The 17,532-nt window shown below is 41.6% G+C and overlaps 1 protein-coding gene across 4 annotated transcripts in view; it reads left to right on the top strand.

The window, feature by feature from the left end:
* Positions 1 to 17,532, top strand: part of LHX1 (LIM homeobox 1) — a gene marked incomplete at its 5' end in the record, with an annotated part of 74,124 nt that overhangs the window by 14,639 nt on the left and 41,953 nt on the right. For all 4 annotated transcript variants that reach the window (XM_081942515.1, XM_081942517.1, XM_081942518.1 and 1 more), the window contains one exon: positions 3,143 to 3,369. In XM_081942515.1, the coding sequence (XP_081798641.1) occupies positions 3,143 to 3,369 (227 nt within the window). The remainder of the gene's footprint in view (positions 1 to 3,142; positions 3,370 to 17,532) is intronic.

The raw sequence follows: 17,532 nt of genomic DNA, 5'->3' as shown, positions 1-17,532 counted from the left end.
GAGTTTTAACAGGATGGCCTGGTTTAAGCCATATTCTCTCTTGGTACTTAGGAAATCCATCTTGTACCACAGGGTTCTTACCGGTTAACGGATCGAAGCCTTAACGTTAAGCTTTTGAATTTTTTTGTCTACTCTCTTTTACCATTTTACTTCTTGCTTTGAGTGTTTGTTGGATCTGAAAGAAAGAATCAAATAACACTATATCTGGGCTTCTGTCCTATATTGAATTTTCCTTCTTTTCTTTTTTTCCTCTTACTGTCAAGATACGCTCAGAAAGTGGATAGTCTTGTATGGGTTGGGAACAGAAGCACTGCTCCATCTTATTTTTAAGTTTGGTGCTAATAAGTAGAAAGCTTTTTGTTTCTACCACGTTTTCCCGAAAATAAGACAGGGTCTTATTTTCTTTTGACCCCCCCCCCCCGAAATAAGTGCTTGGCCTTATTTTTGGTGAGGTCTTATTATTTTTGAGGTGCAAGAGGCGACGAGCGGGGGGGGGGGGTCACCTCGTGGCTGCTGCTGTGTTGCAATATTTTTGGGGAGAGTTTATTTTGGGGGATGTGCTCAAAAGCCCGATAGGGCTTATTATCTGAGGAGGGAGGTGTTATTTTCGAGAAAACAGGATATATATCATTTTTCTGTAGCTGGTGGAGAGAAACACTTTCCCCTTTGAGTGAATGTGCACTTAGCGACCTAATTTATTTATCTACGGATATTTAAAATGTCACATTATTGTCCTGTTTCTGTTTACCCACCCACCCAAAGGTGCAATAGGCAGACCCTTTATTTTTTTGGAAACAGAACCAAAAAATAAGCGTTTTTGCTGTTTCCTTTTTCTGGGAATTTGCCTTGACTCCCTGATCTACTCCATGACCTTGGGATCTCCTGGTGGTGTCCATTCCATATTAACTTGGCTCAGTTCAGTTTCTCTTCCTGAGACTTGTCAACACTGGCTCGGTGCTGCCCCCTAGCTGTATTTCACCCTTCCTTAAACGCATTTTTTTAAAAAATGAAAATGTCTTCTGGATGCTATGAGAAAGAAGAGGAAGGAAAGTTATTTTTAAAAACCTGGCAATTGATGCTCCCATGTTTAGGGTGTTCTTTTTCCAATGACTTCAGCTGACAAAACCTATGGAAATAGATTTTCAAAAAAACACACACAAAAAGAGGGCAAAGCCAGAGCAATTTGGCTTAAGATAATATTTACTAGTGAAATATTGTGTATATATAAAATAATCTTTATCAGCCTCAGCGATTTTAAAATGTGTGGACTTCTCCTTAAGTTTGTCTTAAGTCTCAAGTCCTTCAATCATTTTTTAAGCATTTTAAAGCAATCTGACGGGGATTCTGGGAGCTGAAGTCCACAGAGCTTCAAGCACGCAGGCTGGGGGATTCTGGGAGTTGAAGTCCACAGAGCTTCAAGCATGCAGGCTGGGGAATTCTGGGAGCTGAAGTCCACAGAGCTTCAAGCACGCAGGCTGGGGAATTCTGGGAGTTGAAGTCCAGATTTGTTAGAGTTGTTGAGGTTGAAAAACATGGTACTGTATTATAATAACATGGATTTTTTCCCCCCAAATTAAAAAAAAAAGGAAAAGTGTGCCTCTCCAACTGTAACGGAGGTAGGAGCCTTCAGATAAAGCTGAATTAAAAATCCCAGAAACTTCTGCCAGTATCCATAAAGGGGGTTCAAAGTTGTTACTGGCTACCTCTGTTGTAGAGGAGGAGAAGAGAGAAGGATTGACTTTATATTCCCTTGTGAGACACTACACAAGATGTCGTTTCCTTGATTGTTGTTTATCACAATGTGTGTTTTTCAAAGGGATTGGATTATAACCCTCCAAATCTTACACGGTTGTCTCAAAAGGGTGCTTTTCTCAAGGCAACTGGACTTCCTGGTTTTTCTTTGAAGACGTTTCACTTCTCCTCCAAGGAGCTTCTTCAGCTCTGACTGGATGGTGGAGAATGCAAGGATCCCAGTCAGAGCTGAAGAAGCTTCTTGGAGGAGAAGCGAAACATCTTCACAGAAAAAACAGACAGTCCAGTTACCTCTTGAAAAAAAGCACCTTTCGATCTAGTGGGGAAGGTTCTGGATGAGGAGCAGAGGGGCTCAGGGTTTAATCTTCCCTTAGTTAAAAAAGATTCACTGAGTGGCTTTGGGTCAGGTGGTATTCCCACTAGCCCAACTTATCTTGCAGGATTGTTGTGGGGGGAAATAAGTGCGTACGTCTTTCCTCTTGCAGCTCCTAAATAAAAGAGGAGGATGGAAATCCAAGAAATAAATAAAAGGGGTTGACTCAACCGATCTGAGATGCACCAGGTGGGCAGATTGGCAGGTCGAATTGGGTTGGAGTGACGATGATCCATCTTCATTTTTTTTTAATCAGAAAAATGGTTGATTTGAATCAAAATTCTTTATTGATCAATTTCAGTGGTGATCTGTTTTTTTCTTTCCTTCCTTCCTCCCTCCCTCCCTCCTTTTTCCTTCCTTTCTTTTCTTCCCTCTCTCCTTCCTTCCTTTTCTTCTTTTCCTTCCTTTTACTTTTTCTCCCTCCCTCTTTTCCTTCCTTCTTTCCTCCCTTCTTCCTTCCTTTTCTTCTCTTTTCCTTTCTTTCTTTTCTGTTTCTTCCCTCCTTCCCTTTTCCTTCCTTTTTCCTCCCTCCATCCTTTTTTGTCTCTTCTCTTTTCCTTCTTCTCTTCCTTTTTCTTCTCTTTTTCTTCCTTTTTCTTCTCTTTTTCTTCCTTTCCTTCCTTCCATTTCCGCCCTCCCTCTTTTCCTTCTTTCTTTCCTTCCTTCCTACTTCCATTTTTTCCCTTTCTTTCTCCTTCTTTCTCTTCCTTCCTTCCCCTTTCTCTTCCATTCTTTTCCTCCCTTCCTCCCTCCCTTTTTCTTTCTTCTTTCCTTCCTACTTCCATTCTTTTCCTTTTCTTTCTCCCTCTTTCTTTTCCTTCCTTCCCCTTTCTCTTCCATTATTTTCCTCCCTCCCTTTTCCTTCCTTCTTTCCTTCCTACTTCCATTCTTTTCCTTTTCTTTCTCCCTCTTTCTCTTCCTTTCTTCCTTCCCCTTTATCTTCCATTCTTTTCCTCCCTCCCTCCCTTTTCCTTCTTCCCTCCCTCTTTCTCTCTCCCATTCCCTTCCATCATCCAGGTGTTTTGGTACGAAGTGTGCCGGCTGCGCTCAGGGCATCTCTCCGAGCGATTTGGTCCGGAGGGCCAGGAGCAAAGTTTTTCATTTGAACTGTTTCACTTGCATGATGTGCAACAAGCAACTGTCGACCGGCGAGGAACTTTACATCATCGACGAGAACAAATTTGTCTGCAAAGAAGATTACCTGAGCAACAGCAACTCTGCCAAAGAGAACAGTCTGCACTCAGGTGAGGCCTTTTCTTGGCTGGGAAGATCTTCATCCCAGCAGATTCTGCTTGGCTTGATCCAAGGTATCTGAGACAGATCTTGGGTTCGAAAGGTGACAAAAAGAAACTCGGCTTACCTGCCATGGTGTTGGTGGAACCGAGACCCAGTTTAGAAGAACTGACAAGATTAACATATTTTTCGGAGTATAAGGCGCCCCTTTCCCCTCCCTAAAAGAGCGTGGAAATGTTCGTGCATTTTATACACTGAATACAGCCATTTTTGGCCTCCCAAAAATGCCAGTCCCCACATCCCATTTTTGTCAGATTCACTTAACAACCGTGTCACTAACTTCACAACTGCAGTGATTCCCTTAAGAACGGTGATGAGAAAGGGAACTTTGGGGAAAGGGTGAGGCCGTTTATAATTTTATGCATTATTTAGATCTTGAGGACTTTAGTTCCCTGACTGTGCAATAATCATCTACAAACACACACGGAGTGTTGCATACAGTTTTTATTTGTTTTGCACAGTTCAAAGGCAAACAGTAAAAACAACTATACTGTACAGCAACAAAAAAAAAAGGTACCGTATTTTTCAGAATATAAGATGCACCTCCTCCCCCCCCCCCCGCCGTAAAAGAGCGTGGAAATCTTGGTGCATTTTATACACCAAATGCAGCCATTTTTGACCTCCCAAAAATGCCCCCCCACACATCCCATTTTTGTCAAAAAAGCAGGGGAAACGGGGTGTTTTTGCCTTCCCCCACCCACCAGTACCACTCTGCAGGCAGAGTGGAAAAATGCCCCCATTTTGGTGAAAAATGGGGGTCTTTTTGCCTTTCCCAAGCCCTGCTGAAGCTTGCAGAGTGTTCCTGGGGGCTGGGGAGGACAAAAACTTTTTTTCTTACTTACCTCTTCGAAATCTTGGTGCGTCTTATACACCGGTGCGTCTTATAGCCCGAAAAATATGGTAGCTCAAGAAAAAAAATATGTGTAGATTCCATTTTTCTACAGAGCTAAGTAGAGCTCCCAAAGTCAGAGGCAGTCTATCTCGGAATATGTGTGACAGTTGTGTGGACTTGCAGATATCGTAGTTGACCCAAATCCCAATGCTAGCATTCCTTTGGGAGTTTGATTTTTCTCCTTTATCAGAGAAACAATCTGTCAGCATAAAACATGTTCTTTTCCTCTTTTTTTAAATGATATTTTTATTGTGTTTATATCGCAAAATCCATTTCTATATTGAAAAGTTTGTTTTCTCTGTATCCAAAGTGTTCAAATGGAAACATCACTATAATCATCATCATCTTATCAACATAAAAACATACACTAGATAATATCAACCATTATTAAAAAGTATACTATTTTCCATATAGACATCAATTATATAATCATCAATGTATTTACTAATCAGTTTCTCTTTCCCATGTAGTCCTTATTTTCACACAAATCCACTTGTCTAACCTCTGCATCTGTCAACTAAACATTTGTAAAAAGAGTCCCATGTCATAAAATAGTCCGAATCTTCTTTTTCTTCTATTTTTAGGGGTTAACCTATCCATTCCTGCGCACTCCAATATTTCTTTTAAATTATAATTTCATCAGGAGGCGCTTCTCCCTTTTTCCAGTATTGTGAACATATGATCCTGGCTGCTGTTAAAATATGTAGAATTAAATATGTATTGCCTTTATTATACTTTTCTGGTGACATGCCCAACAGAAATATCTCAGGTTTCAAGTCTACCGTGTTTTCCCGAAAACAAGACAGGGTCTTATTTTCTTTTGACCCTGAAGTAAGCCCTTGGCCTTATTTTTGGGGAGATCTTATTATTTTTGAGGTGCAGGAGACCCCTTAACATCAGCCCGTGGACTAGCAGATCCAGAGAGGGCCAGAAGTTCTGTCTCTGTTTCTGGCACACTCTTGCCAGACTTAGGGTAGCTGGGCCTACCGCCCTTTTTGCGGCCGCTATTAAGAGAAGGGGTGTGGTAGCTAGGGTTTGCGGGAGCGGCCTCCGCAAGGCCATTCCGCATGGATGGCCGGTGCATGTGGGTGCATGGGACATGTTCCCCCCCTTTTCTGGCCCAGGAAATGGCGGGGACCGGCTGCGCATGTGGTTAAATATTTTCGGGGAGGGCTTATTTTCAGGGGAGGGCTTATTTTAGTGCATGCACTCAAAAGCTCGATTGGGCTTATTATCCGGGGAGGTCTTATTTTGGGGGAAACAGGGTATGTGTTATTTTGTCATACCGTATTTTTCAGACTATAAGACCCACCGTAGTATAAGGCACACAAACTTTTTGAAGAGGTAACTTTAAAAAAAAAAAAAAAAGCATTTGCACTCTGCAGGCCTCCCAAACCCTCTGCACTCCCCATTTTTTGTGAAAAACGGGGCATGCAGAGAGTTTTAGAGGCCTGCAAAGTGCTCCTGAGGGCTGGGGGGGTCAAAAATGAGCAAAAAACACCCCATTTTCCCCTCATTTTTGCCCTTTCCAGCCCCCAGGAGCCCTTTGCAAGCCTCCCAAACCCTCTGCACATCCATTTTTGCGAAAAACGAGATGCGCCGGGGCAGGGTTTCGGTAGGCCAAAATGCTATATTCAGTGTATAAGACACACCCAGATTTTCACCCTCTTTTTTTGGGGAAAAAGGTGCGTCTTATACTCCAAAAATACGGTAGTTTCCAGCCATGTTCTTTTCTTGACACAAACCCCTGGCCTATTTACAATACAATAGCAGAGTTGGAAGGGACCTTGGAGGTCTTCTAGTCCAACCCCCTGCCTAGGCAGGAAACCCTATACCGTTTCAGACAAATGGCTATCCAACATCTTCTTAAAAACTTCCAGTGTTGGGGCATTCACAACTTCTGGAGGCAAGCTGTTCCACTGATTAATTGTTCTAACTGTCAGGAAATCTCTCCTCAGTTCAAAGTTGCTTCTCTCCTTGCTTAGTTTCCACCCATTGCTTCTTGTTCTACCCTCAGGTGTTTTGGAGAATAGCTTGACTCCCTCTTCTTTGTGGCAACCCCTGAGATATTGGAAGACTGCTATCATGTCTCCCCTAGTCCTTCTTTCTATTAAACTAGACATACCCAGTTCCTGCAACCGTTCTTCATATGTTTTAGCCTCCAGTCCCCTAATCCTCTTTGTTGCTCTTCTCTGCACTCTTTCTAGAGTCTCCACATCCTTTTTATATCGTGGCGACCAGAACTGAATGCAGTATTCCAAGTGTGGCCTTACCAAGGCATTATAAAGTGGTATTAACACTTCACGTGATCTTGATTCTGTCCCTCTGTTGATGCAGCCTGGAACTGTGTTGGCTTTTTTGGCAGCTGCACCACATGGCTGGCTCCTATTTAAATGGTTGTCCACTAGGACTCCAAGATCCCTCTCACATTTATTTCGGTATCGTTTGTATAGCCGTATTTCTCAACCTTGGCAACTTTAAGAAGTCTGGACTCCAACTTCCAGAATTCCCCAGCCAGCATTGCTTGAGGTTCCAGACTTCTTAAAATTGCCGAGGCTGAGAAAGTAAAGTTGACATTGACTGACAGGTCTGTCTCTGCTTAAACAACATCCTTTCCCTTTCTCAAATTAATGTGCCATCCAAACTCCCCCTCAAACAATGGAACAGCGTCGAGGGGTGGGATGATGCCTTTGCGAAGGCAGAAAAACCAAAATAATTAACAAAGTCACAGGAGAACAGAGGGGAAGTCTGTGAAAATCATTGAATGAGAAAGCTCCGTTTCAGCTGCTGAATCCAATTTCCGACTCAGAGCTGGAATGCAAGAGAAGGAATTTTACATTCGACAGACTTAAAAAGTTTGCGCTGGATCGTATAACGGAAAACCCGAACTGGAGGTTTTTTAAAAATAATAATAATATAAGAGATTATCGATATTTGTAGCTCAGGGGTTAAAATGAAGGAGTTTTTGTGTCCTGTGAGCTTGGTTGTTTTCTTGCAGACATTTAATTATCTTACTACCTCATAGGTGCTGGTAGGGAGTGGGGTTTTCTCTCATTTTATATTTTGGTGGCTTGGCCTGGTCAGTGGGGCTGCAAATGGCTTTGGAGGTTCCTTGGTTGAACTGTTTACTGTTTGAGCTTGTTTTGGGGTATTGTTTACTTCTTGAGTATTGGTCAAATGTTAATCTTGGTATTATACCATTGTTAGGCCAACATTCAAGATATCCCAGACAAGCTAACAGTAAACAGTTCAACCAAAGAACCTAGAAGGCTGCTCCCACTCCCACTGGCGGGGCAAGCCACCAAAATATAAAATGAGAGCAAACCCCACTCCCTACCAACGCTGATGAGGTTACCTAGTTTGGTAGTGAAATGTCTGCAAGAAAACACCCAAGCTCAGAGAGCACCAAGGACCCTCTATATCAGGGGTGTCAAACTTGATTTGATTGAGGGCCGCATCAGGGTTGTGTTTGACCTCGGGTGGGGAGGGCATGGGCAGGGAGCATGGCCAGCTCGATGTCACTCGTGTCGGGGGCGCCTGAGGTGGACCAAGAGCTCTGCCAGTGAAACGGGCTCCCAAGCTCCGTTTTCGGCTGCGACGGCCTCCTGCAATCCTCTGCCAGTGAAACGGGCTCCCAAGCTCCGTTTTCGGCTGCGACGGTCTCCTGCAACCCTCTGCCAGTGAAACGGGCTCCCAAGCTCCGTTTTCGGCTGCGACGGTCTCCTGCAACCCTCTGCCAGTGAAACGGGCTCCCGAGCTCCGTTTTCGGCTGCGACGGCCTCCTGCAACCCTCTGCCAGTGAAACGGGCTCCCGAGCTCCGTTTTCAGCTGCGACGGCCTCCTGCAACCCTCTGCCAGTGAAACAGGCTCACGAGCTCCATTTTAGGCTGCGACGGCCTTGGCTATGCTATTACAGACATGAGGTCATAATGACCCCTCGTACAATTTTCTCAATCTATGAAAATAATAGGTGGGATATGTTGTTAACCCTGCAACCCTCCTGCAACCCTCTGCCAGTGAAACGGGCTCCCGAGCTCCTTTTTCGGCTGTGGTGACCTCCTGCAACCCTCTGCCAATGAAAATGGAGTGCGGGAGGGCCGCACATGGCCCTCCCATGCTCTGTTTTCACTAGCAGAGGCACTGCAGGCCGGTCCCTCACTGTTTCCGGGCAGCCCTGCGGGCCGGATCTAAGCACCCAGTGGACCACATCTGGCCCGCAGGCCTTAAGTTTGAAACCCCTGCTCTATAGAGCAGCTTATTTTATGATAGCAAAAAAAAAAAAGCAGAGGTTTTTCCAAAAGGGTAGGAGAACATAATCGTCATTATATTATAACAAAATAGAACACGGAGTCCCACGGTAGGTTGTCTGACTAACCAACTTTATGAAAAGGCAGTGGCTTTTGTGAGCTGCAGCCGGCTTCATCGGAGGCATTCACCCGTCGAGCCAATCTATGCATTGGATTAAATGAAACGCAGCTCACCGAAGCTGTTAATAAAAGTTGCCATTCAGAAAAGGTGCTGCGGGATTCCATTTCATCCAGGATCAGGGCAAAGATAAAGTGCCGAGGTTCTTATTGGATGCAGAAAAAAACAACAACAACCACCCCAGGAAATAAGGGATTTTAACTCTTAACCACAGGCGTATTATTTCGGCTATGCTATTACAGACATGAGGTCATACTGACCCCTCGTACAATTTTCTCAATCTATGAAAATAATAGGTGGGATATGTTGTTAAATTTACTTTGTGTACTGACAATTTTCATTTATTGGTCAAATTAACAAATTTTATAAATTCTATTCGCAACGGAAACGGCCCATTTCTAAAAATAGGGGTGTTCCGAACAATTTGGAAAACTGTTGCAGTCACTATGACCTCAGGTCTGTGGTTAAGGGTTAAGTTTTATTATTTAGTTAGAACAGTGGTGACATCTAAAAAGTTTTACTGCCGGATCTGTGGGCGTGGCTTGGGCGTGGCTTGGTGAGGGTCATATGACTATGTAGTCATGTAACTGGGGGATCAAAAGCAGAAACTCACTTTAACAATGTCCTGCTGCAGCAGGGTTGGACTAGATGACCTTCAGGTCCCTTCCATCCCTGGATTATCCTCTGAAGCTGCGTCTAGTGCCAGGTTTGTAAACCTTCCTTCCTCTCCTTGTTCCCTCCCTCCCTCCCTCCTTCCCTTTCTTTCTTTCTTTCTTTCTTTCTTTCTTTCTCTTTCTTTCTCCCTCCTTTCTTTCTTTCTTTCTTTCTTTCTTTCTTTCTGTCTGTCTGTCTCTGTCTGTCTCTGTCTCTTTCTTTCTTTCTTTCTTTCTTTCTCTTTCTTTCTCCCTTCTTTCTTTCTTTCTTTCTTTCTTTCTGTCTGTCTGTCTGTCTCTCTCTGTCTCTGTCTTTCTTTCTTTCTTTCTTTCTTTCTTTCTTTCTTTTTCTTTCTTTCTTTCTTTCTTTCTTTCTTTCTTTCTTTCTTTCTTTCTTCTCAACACCCTCCACCCCCCACCTCATTTTTGGCCTAGAAGTCTTCAACAAAGCCTAGAAGACCCCAACAAACAAACAACGGCCCTCTGATGGTCAGGAGACTGCAAGGCCCATGATTTTGGGATGGGGATTCAAATTCCAAGGCTTTCACATTAAGAAAAATTTTGCAGAATTTAAAAAGAATTTTTAGAAATATCAAGCAGGTTAACTCAAAATAAGATTTAAAGTTCTAGAGTTTTCTTCATAGGAGAAGTCAAAACATGTCAATAAACTTTTCAGAATAACATCGGACTTCCGCATTTGACGAGATAGACTCCAGATCGATGGTGGGATTCAAAATTTTTTGCTATCAGTGGCTTGGCAGGCGTGGCTTGGTGGGTGTGGCAGGGGAAGGGTACTTGTAAAATCCCCATTCCCTCCTGATCACCTGGGACTCGGGAGGCAGAAAATAGATGGATGCAGGGCCAGCCAGAGGTGGTATTTGCTGGTTCTCCGAACTACCCAAAATTTCTGCTACTGATTCTCCAGAACTGGGCAGAACCTGCTGAATACCACCTCTGGTCCTGACTTTAAGTCCTAATCATATGAGGCTGATACTTTCTAAGAAATACTTCCTATTTCTCCTTTCCAGTCTTACCAGTTAAAGATGATTTGTAGCAGTGCACACACAGGGTGGACATTTCCATTTGGGAATCCTGGTAGTGAAGATCCTATTTATCTCTTTATTAAATTTGTTTGCCACCCATCTCTCTGCAAGGTGATGTTATTACGGGTAGTCCTCGACTTATGACCACAATTGAGCCCAACATTTATGCTGTTGTTTGAAAAAAAAATTTTGTTTTATATCATACATTCTGTTTCTATGTTGAGCAGTGTGTCTAGTTTTCTAGGTGTCTAAGGTGTTAAGGATACAAACATCATATCTATATCTATATCTATATCTATATCTATATCTATATCTATATCTATATCTATATCTATATCTATATCTATACCTACCTACCTACCTACCTACCTACCTACCTACGTACATACATACATACATACATACATACATACATACATACATACATACATACATACATATATATATATATATATATATATATATATGTTGTATTTGTACTGATAAATAAATAAAGGGAGACTAGTATAGATCTATTTCGAGCTAATTAGCTCTCATCAGCTAGCCATACCCTTACTGGGATTTGAACCCGGGCTGTATATATCTTAGGCAGGTGTTTTAGCCACTAAGCTAAATATATTTTATATTTGATATATATATATCAAAGGCAACATTAAAAATATGGTTTTCTGCCTGGATGGTCTCCTGGAGTGAGCCGAAAGACAGAAAAAGGGAAACAGTGCGTTCCCTCCCATATTTGGGCATACCAGGGGTTGTGACACAATACATACCTATTTCCCTGGCTTAGCTGATAAAGGAGGAGAGCCTGTGGCTTGGTGGCTAACACATCTGCTTAATATGTAATACAGCCCAAGTTCAAATCCCAGTAAGGGTATGGCTAGCTGATGAGAGCTAAATACCTTGAAATAGTTCTATACTAGTCTCCCTTTATTTATTTATCAGCACAAATACAACACAAATGTAACAAAGGCAACATTAAAAATATGGTTTTCTGCCTGGATGGTCTCCTGGAGTGAACCGAAAGACAGAAAAAGGGAAACATATTTGGGCATACCAGGGGTTGTGACACAATGCACACACACACACACACATACACACACACATATATATATATGACCAGCATACCTGCACCCGTGAAAATCTACGAAAACATATGTGTGAGTGTGTGTGTGTGTTTGTGATAATATCAATCATCTTTACAACACATACTATCTTCCATTATAGTATCGATTGTACAACCATCAAGATATTTACTCATCTGTTTTTCTTTCTCATGTCGACCATATTTCATCTAATTCCACTCCTCTAACCTCAATATGTCATTTAGCCAATTGAAAAATAGTTCCCATGTTATAAAATAATCCAGATCATCTTTTTCTTTAATTTTTAGGGTTGACCTATCCATCTCTGCACATTCCAGAATTTGTGCAAAGTCTATGCTGTTAAGTGAGACACTTGTTAAGTGAATTTTACCCGTTTTACGACCTTTCTTTCCACAGTTGTTAAGCAAATCCTGTTACATTAGTAACACGGTTGTTAAGTGAATCTGATTTCTCCCATGACGTTGCTTGTTAGAAGGTTGCAAAAGGTGATATTATTTCTAATCATACAGTCACTAAATTGAATTACATCTTCCCTTGAAATACAGGTAGTTCTTGAGTTATGACCGCAGCTGAGCCCCACATTTCTGTTGCTAGGTGAGACAGTGGTTAAGTGAGTTTTGCCCCATTTTACGACCTTTTTTACCACAGTTGTTAAGCGAATCACTGAAATAATTAAATTAGTAATACGGTTGTTAAGTGAATCCAGCTTGCCCGTTGACGTTTGCTTGTCAGAAGGTCACAAAAGTGGGTCACATGACTCTGAGACACTGCGGCCGTCGTAAATGTGGGTCAGATGCCAAGTATTTGAATTTTGATCATGTGACCATGGGGATGCCGCCACGATCGTCACTGTGAAAAACTTGCATATTTTTCAGCGCCTTTGTAACTTTGAGCGGTCACTAAATGAACTGTTGTAAATCGAGGACTACCTATATTTATTAATTTTTTAAAAATTGCACTTCCATTACTTTTTAAGTAACTCAAGGCAGTAAGCACACCTAATTTGCCTCCTATTTTCCCTACAGCAGGGGTGTCCAAACTTGGGAACTTTAAGACTTGTGGACTTCAACTCCCAGAATTCCCCAGCCAGCCTGGCTGGCTGGGGAATTCTGGGAGTTGAAGTCCACAAGTCTTAAAGTTCCCAAGTTTGGACACCCCTTCCCTACAGCAATCCTGTGAGGTAGGTTAGGCTGAGAGAGAGAGTGACTAGTTCAAAGTCACCCAACCGACTTTCATGGACTAGAATTCACTGTCTCCTAGTGATTGTCCCAAAATCACCCAGCCACCTTTCATGCCTAAGGCAGGACTTGAACTCACTGTCTCCTAGTGATTGTCCCAAAACCATCTATCCGGGTTTCCCGGAGAAGGCAGGACTAGAATTTCCTGTCGCCTGGCTTCTATATGGCGCCTTAACGACTAGGCCAAACTAGCTCTCCAAATAATTATCTTCCGCATTACCTTTGAAAATTATCTTTCAAATATTTAGAATATTCAAATAAATATTCTAATATTTATCTTTCAAGTGTTTAGGGACATTTTTCATTGATGTCCCTAAATACAAACAGCATTATTTGAACGGAAGACTCCAAAATCAAGATTTTGTTAATCCATTAATAAATCTGCAAGCTGGATAGAGTAGTAAAATTCAGTAGTTCATCTGACAGAGCTTGAAAACAGCGGTTCCCAACCTTGGCTTTGGGAATATAATTTTACTTTCCGTGGACTTCAACTCCCAGAATTCCCCAACCAGCATTCTGGCAGAGGAATTCTGGGAGTTGAAGTCTGCACATCATGAAGTTGCCAAGGTTGAAAATCACTGCTTTGAACAATCGAAGGCTTTAAGATTTAAGATTCTAAGTTTATTCTCTATTTGGGCCATAGGAGGTGAATATCTAAATTCACTCCTTCTTCCTACTAACCCCCCCTGCTTTCTGGAAAGCCTCCCTAATAAATCACATCTAATTCTACCCACCATTTATTTATCTTTCTAGCCGCAAGGCCATTTGGGTTCCCCCCCCCCCCCAGGCATTTGAATTTCTTTGATTTTTAAATTTTTTTTTTTTAAGCAAGGACTTCATTTTCAATTCTTTTACATGGATGTGATGCTCATATCTCATTTTATCCCTGCTCTCTTTGACATGCTGCGTCTTTCTCACCAGCAACGGTGAATTTTTTTTTAAATCTTTTTTTTTTAAAAAGTAAAGTGCATATTTTAAAATATTGCGTGATGCCCTGAGGGGGGAAACGTTTTTGAAGGGGTGGGTGGGTGGTAGGAACATCAATATGAAATGTTGGAATAAATAAATAACTGGGAGGGATCACACATGAAACTCCTATTTATTTCCATCAAGAGGACACATTAAATTAGGTTTAATTAATACATATAATAGTCGGACAAAACTGGACAAGTGGAACCTTTACCTTTTACCTATGATGTTAAATTACTATGTATTTTTTTTATCAAGAAAGGACACTTTACGTTATAACATTAAATCCCAAATCTAGAATTTCCTAAGCACGCGATAGCTATAGTTGCTATTGTGGTACATTTATTCTCCACACTTATAACCTCTTTCTCTCTTTTTTTTTTTTTCTCCCTCACCCAACTTAAGAGCTCAGGGTGGCTTATCTGGGATATTCCATTTTATTCTGACAGTGAACCTATAACATAGATCAAGCAGTGATTTTAACGCTCAGAAAGTGATTTGAACTCGTCTCTCTTTAATCCGGGAGAAGATGATTTAGACTTTCTGTGGTTATCCTAGAATCTCGAGAGCAAAGCTGTACCAAAAAAAAAAGAAAAGCTTTAAGATGTGATATTTTCATCCCAGGGATTTATTTTAGGGGACTGGAAGAGTTTAAATACCTCCTTCCACCCCAAATTCCTTTCCTGGTTTCCGGAAAGCTTCCTTCATTTCTTTTGTATAATTTAAGGATAAATTTAAGGATACACCCTTACGTTAAGGATAAAGTGAGGCTAGATTTGTGAATACGTTAAGGATGAATTGTGAGTGGGATTTTGCGACTATCGCACCTCCAAATTGGGGATCCCTGTTGAATTATCACACATTCCTCATCAGTCAATCCACACGTTCTCCCCAAATTTATCACCCGTATCACTTATCACCCTTCACACTTACACTGGTTCGAAGGGATACCAGCAGTAAAAGTAAAACATTATCATAATAACAACCGCACCAATATCAACAACAATTCTCTCCAGCATGGGACAATCTGGAACCTGTGAGACATGATTAATTATTGTCGATATTGTATCCTCAGCTGCCTCTTTTTTCCTTTTCTTCTTGTTGGTGTGCATTTTTTTTCTTCATGTTAATTTTGAATTAATTTAGGGAATGTCTTCAACTGCATTCCCTCGCCCAGAGTCCTGTAAATCGGATAACATAAACAACCAAAGAAACAAATACTGATATTATTATATCATTATAAGAAGACATTCTGCACTATTATGGTTGTTTATTGGATCCATTTTACTTATTAATAACATTTATAGGCCGCCCATCTCGATATCAATTATACAGTATGAAAAAACAACAATATACAGTCATAATATATAATAATATCGTTGGTTTTTATTTTCATATTGTAAGATTGACATTTATAGTCCGCCCATCTTGCTGTCAATCTTACAATATGAAAAAGAAACCAACAATATTATTATATATTATTACGGTACATTGTTCTTTTTCATACTGTATAATTGATAGCGAGATGGTTGGCCTACAAATGTAATTAATGAGAAAAATAGATAAATAGGCCATCACAATCGTGCAGAATGTAATTAATAAATAAAAGAAATAATAATAATGCGGAAGTTGGAGCTGTGCTGTGCTTAGAAAAGAGCTCAATGCTTAGCAGACCTTAAAAGTTAGAACTACTCTCTGCATGCTTAATTCTATAGGCATTAATTTGGAATAAAATGTTTCTGAATTGGATAACCAAACACATACACATATGTATTTCATTTTGTCTTCTAGGCTGGGCTTTTGTTCATTCCCTTCTTCTTCATCTAAGTCATTTCTCAGTCGTCTGCAAAACTGCACCCTTTCCTTCTTGTCGTTCATGGGGGGGGGGGTTTCTCCCACCATCCCTCCTTTCTCTTCTCTTTGTGGTTGCCCCTTTCTTGGCTTCCTTCTATGCATCACAGGAAAGAAAACTATTTTGTTATTTAGGAATGGAGAGAGGTGGGTAGGTGGGGGGTGGTCTGGATTGGAGAAAAAGCTGTAAGCTTTCTTGCGGTTGAGAATCAAAGCTTCAGTGGCCCGTAAAGATTGACTGAATGTCAGGCAAATATTTGAAGTGATGGTGGTGTTGCTTGCCGAGTTCGGATTTCAGCCGACTTGTTTTGTTTCTTTTACTTTGCCGGTGGGGTGTGTGCGTATGCGTGTGTTAATAAAGTCACACCAGACAAAGCAGATCACAGGGATCGGGAAAGATATGTGTAACTCGCTATCCACACTTGGTTGTAAACTATGGGGCGGAGCGAGCCGTGAGGGGTCTATGGGTCCCTTCCTTTTGGAAAAACGATGCTAGGGGGAACCGAAAATTGGATCTCCATTTTTAAATGCCAGGGAGATCAGAGAAGGCAGACGGGTCATGTGGATTTGGTGGAAAGCGTTTGGGGGGCTGGGGGGGCAGGAGGGAGCCAGGTCGTTGGGTGACGGCGGTGAGGAAATTCACAGGCCAGGCCAATGTTTGGCCAGGCAGACTTAACACGGAGGTGCCTGGGTCAGTTTTCACACCCGTGTGTCAGTGTGTACACGTGTAAAGTGTGAAGGCTTGTGGGGAGGGAGAGGAAGAAGAAGGGGGGCGACTTGGGGACAATTGTCACTCGCGTGTGAGAAATCTTTAACACAATCCTTCTTACGCTAAGTTAAAAAAAATCAGAGTGAAAAACAGAGATAAGTTTAAGAATGGAGGGATTTCTTCATATGGAATCTAAGACAGGCTCTGGCAGAGACTGCATTTTATTTATGTATTTTAATTATATTTAGTATTTATTTTTTCCTGCTTTTATTATTTTATAAATAACTCAAGCTGGCGAACATAACTAATATTCCTTCCTTCTCCTGGTTTCTTTACAAAAACCCTGGGAATTGGGTTGGATTGAGAGAGATGGACTGGCCCAAAGTCACCCAGTAAGCTTTCATGCCTAAGGCAGGACTAGAATTCACCATCTCCTGGTGATTAGCCTAAAGTCACCCAATCAGTTTTCATGCTTAGGTGAGACTAGAACTCACTGTCTCCTGGGGATTGACCCAAAGTTATCCAATCAGCTTTCATGCCTAAGGCAGGACTAGAACTCAAGATCTCCCAGCTTCTAGACTGGTGCTTTAATCACTAGATCAAATAATCGTCTGCTACCAAATTCCATTCGCCCCCAGGAGAAATGCTTGAAATACACATTTAAGGAAGGAATTACCCTTACATTTACCTGAGAGCCAATCTCATGGGAATATTTGATGGGATGTTTAGTATGGAAACCTATAGGATCTTCCCAATGTAGCATCTTGTGTGGCTAGCTTGAAAAAAAAACTGGTATTGCCATTCTCAACGGCTGCTGGTCATCTCCAAAATCCCCTGGAGTTGGGTGGGCCATAAATTGAAGTGAAATCAAAAACAAAGTTTAAATAAGAAAATAAAACTTTGGTCTGAGGGGTCCTCGGTGTTTCTGAGCTTGCTTGTTTTCTTGCAGACATTATATTACCCGTCTAGGCAATGCCATCAGTGCTGATGTCCACAGAATTTCTGTCGCTAAGCAAGGTGTTTGTTAAGCAAGTTGCTCTACTCCTTTTAGCCAGCGGAGATCAGGGAGAGGTAGAACATTAGTTTTTCAGGATCTACCGGGTTTAATGTTATTAGTGATTCTGTTCTGATCCAGGCTTCCCAAGAGCATGAAGCAAACGCCTTGTCCCAACAAAAAACCCTTTTATTAATTGACTGTGAATTCTGCTCATTCACATCCAGCAAAGTCTTT

The sequence above is a fragment of the Natrix helvetica genome (assembly GCF_964273705.1).
Source record: "Natrix helvetica genome assembly, chromosome: 2".
Lineage (NCBI taxonomy): Eukaryota > Metazoa > Chordata > Lepidosauria > Squamata > Natricidae > Natrix > Natrix helvetica.
This window is presented reverse-complemented; position numbering and strand designations above follow the sequence as displayed.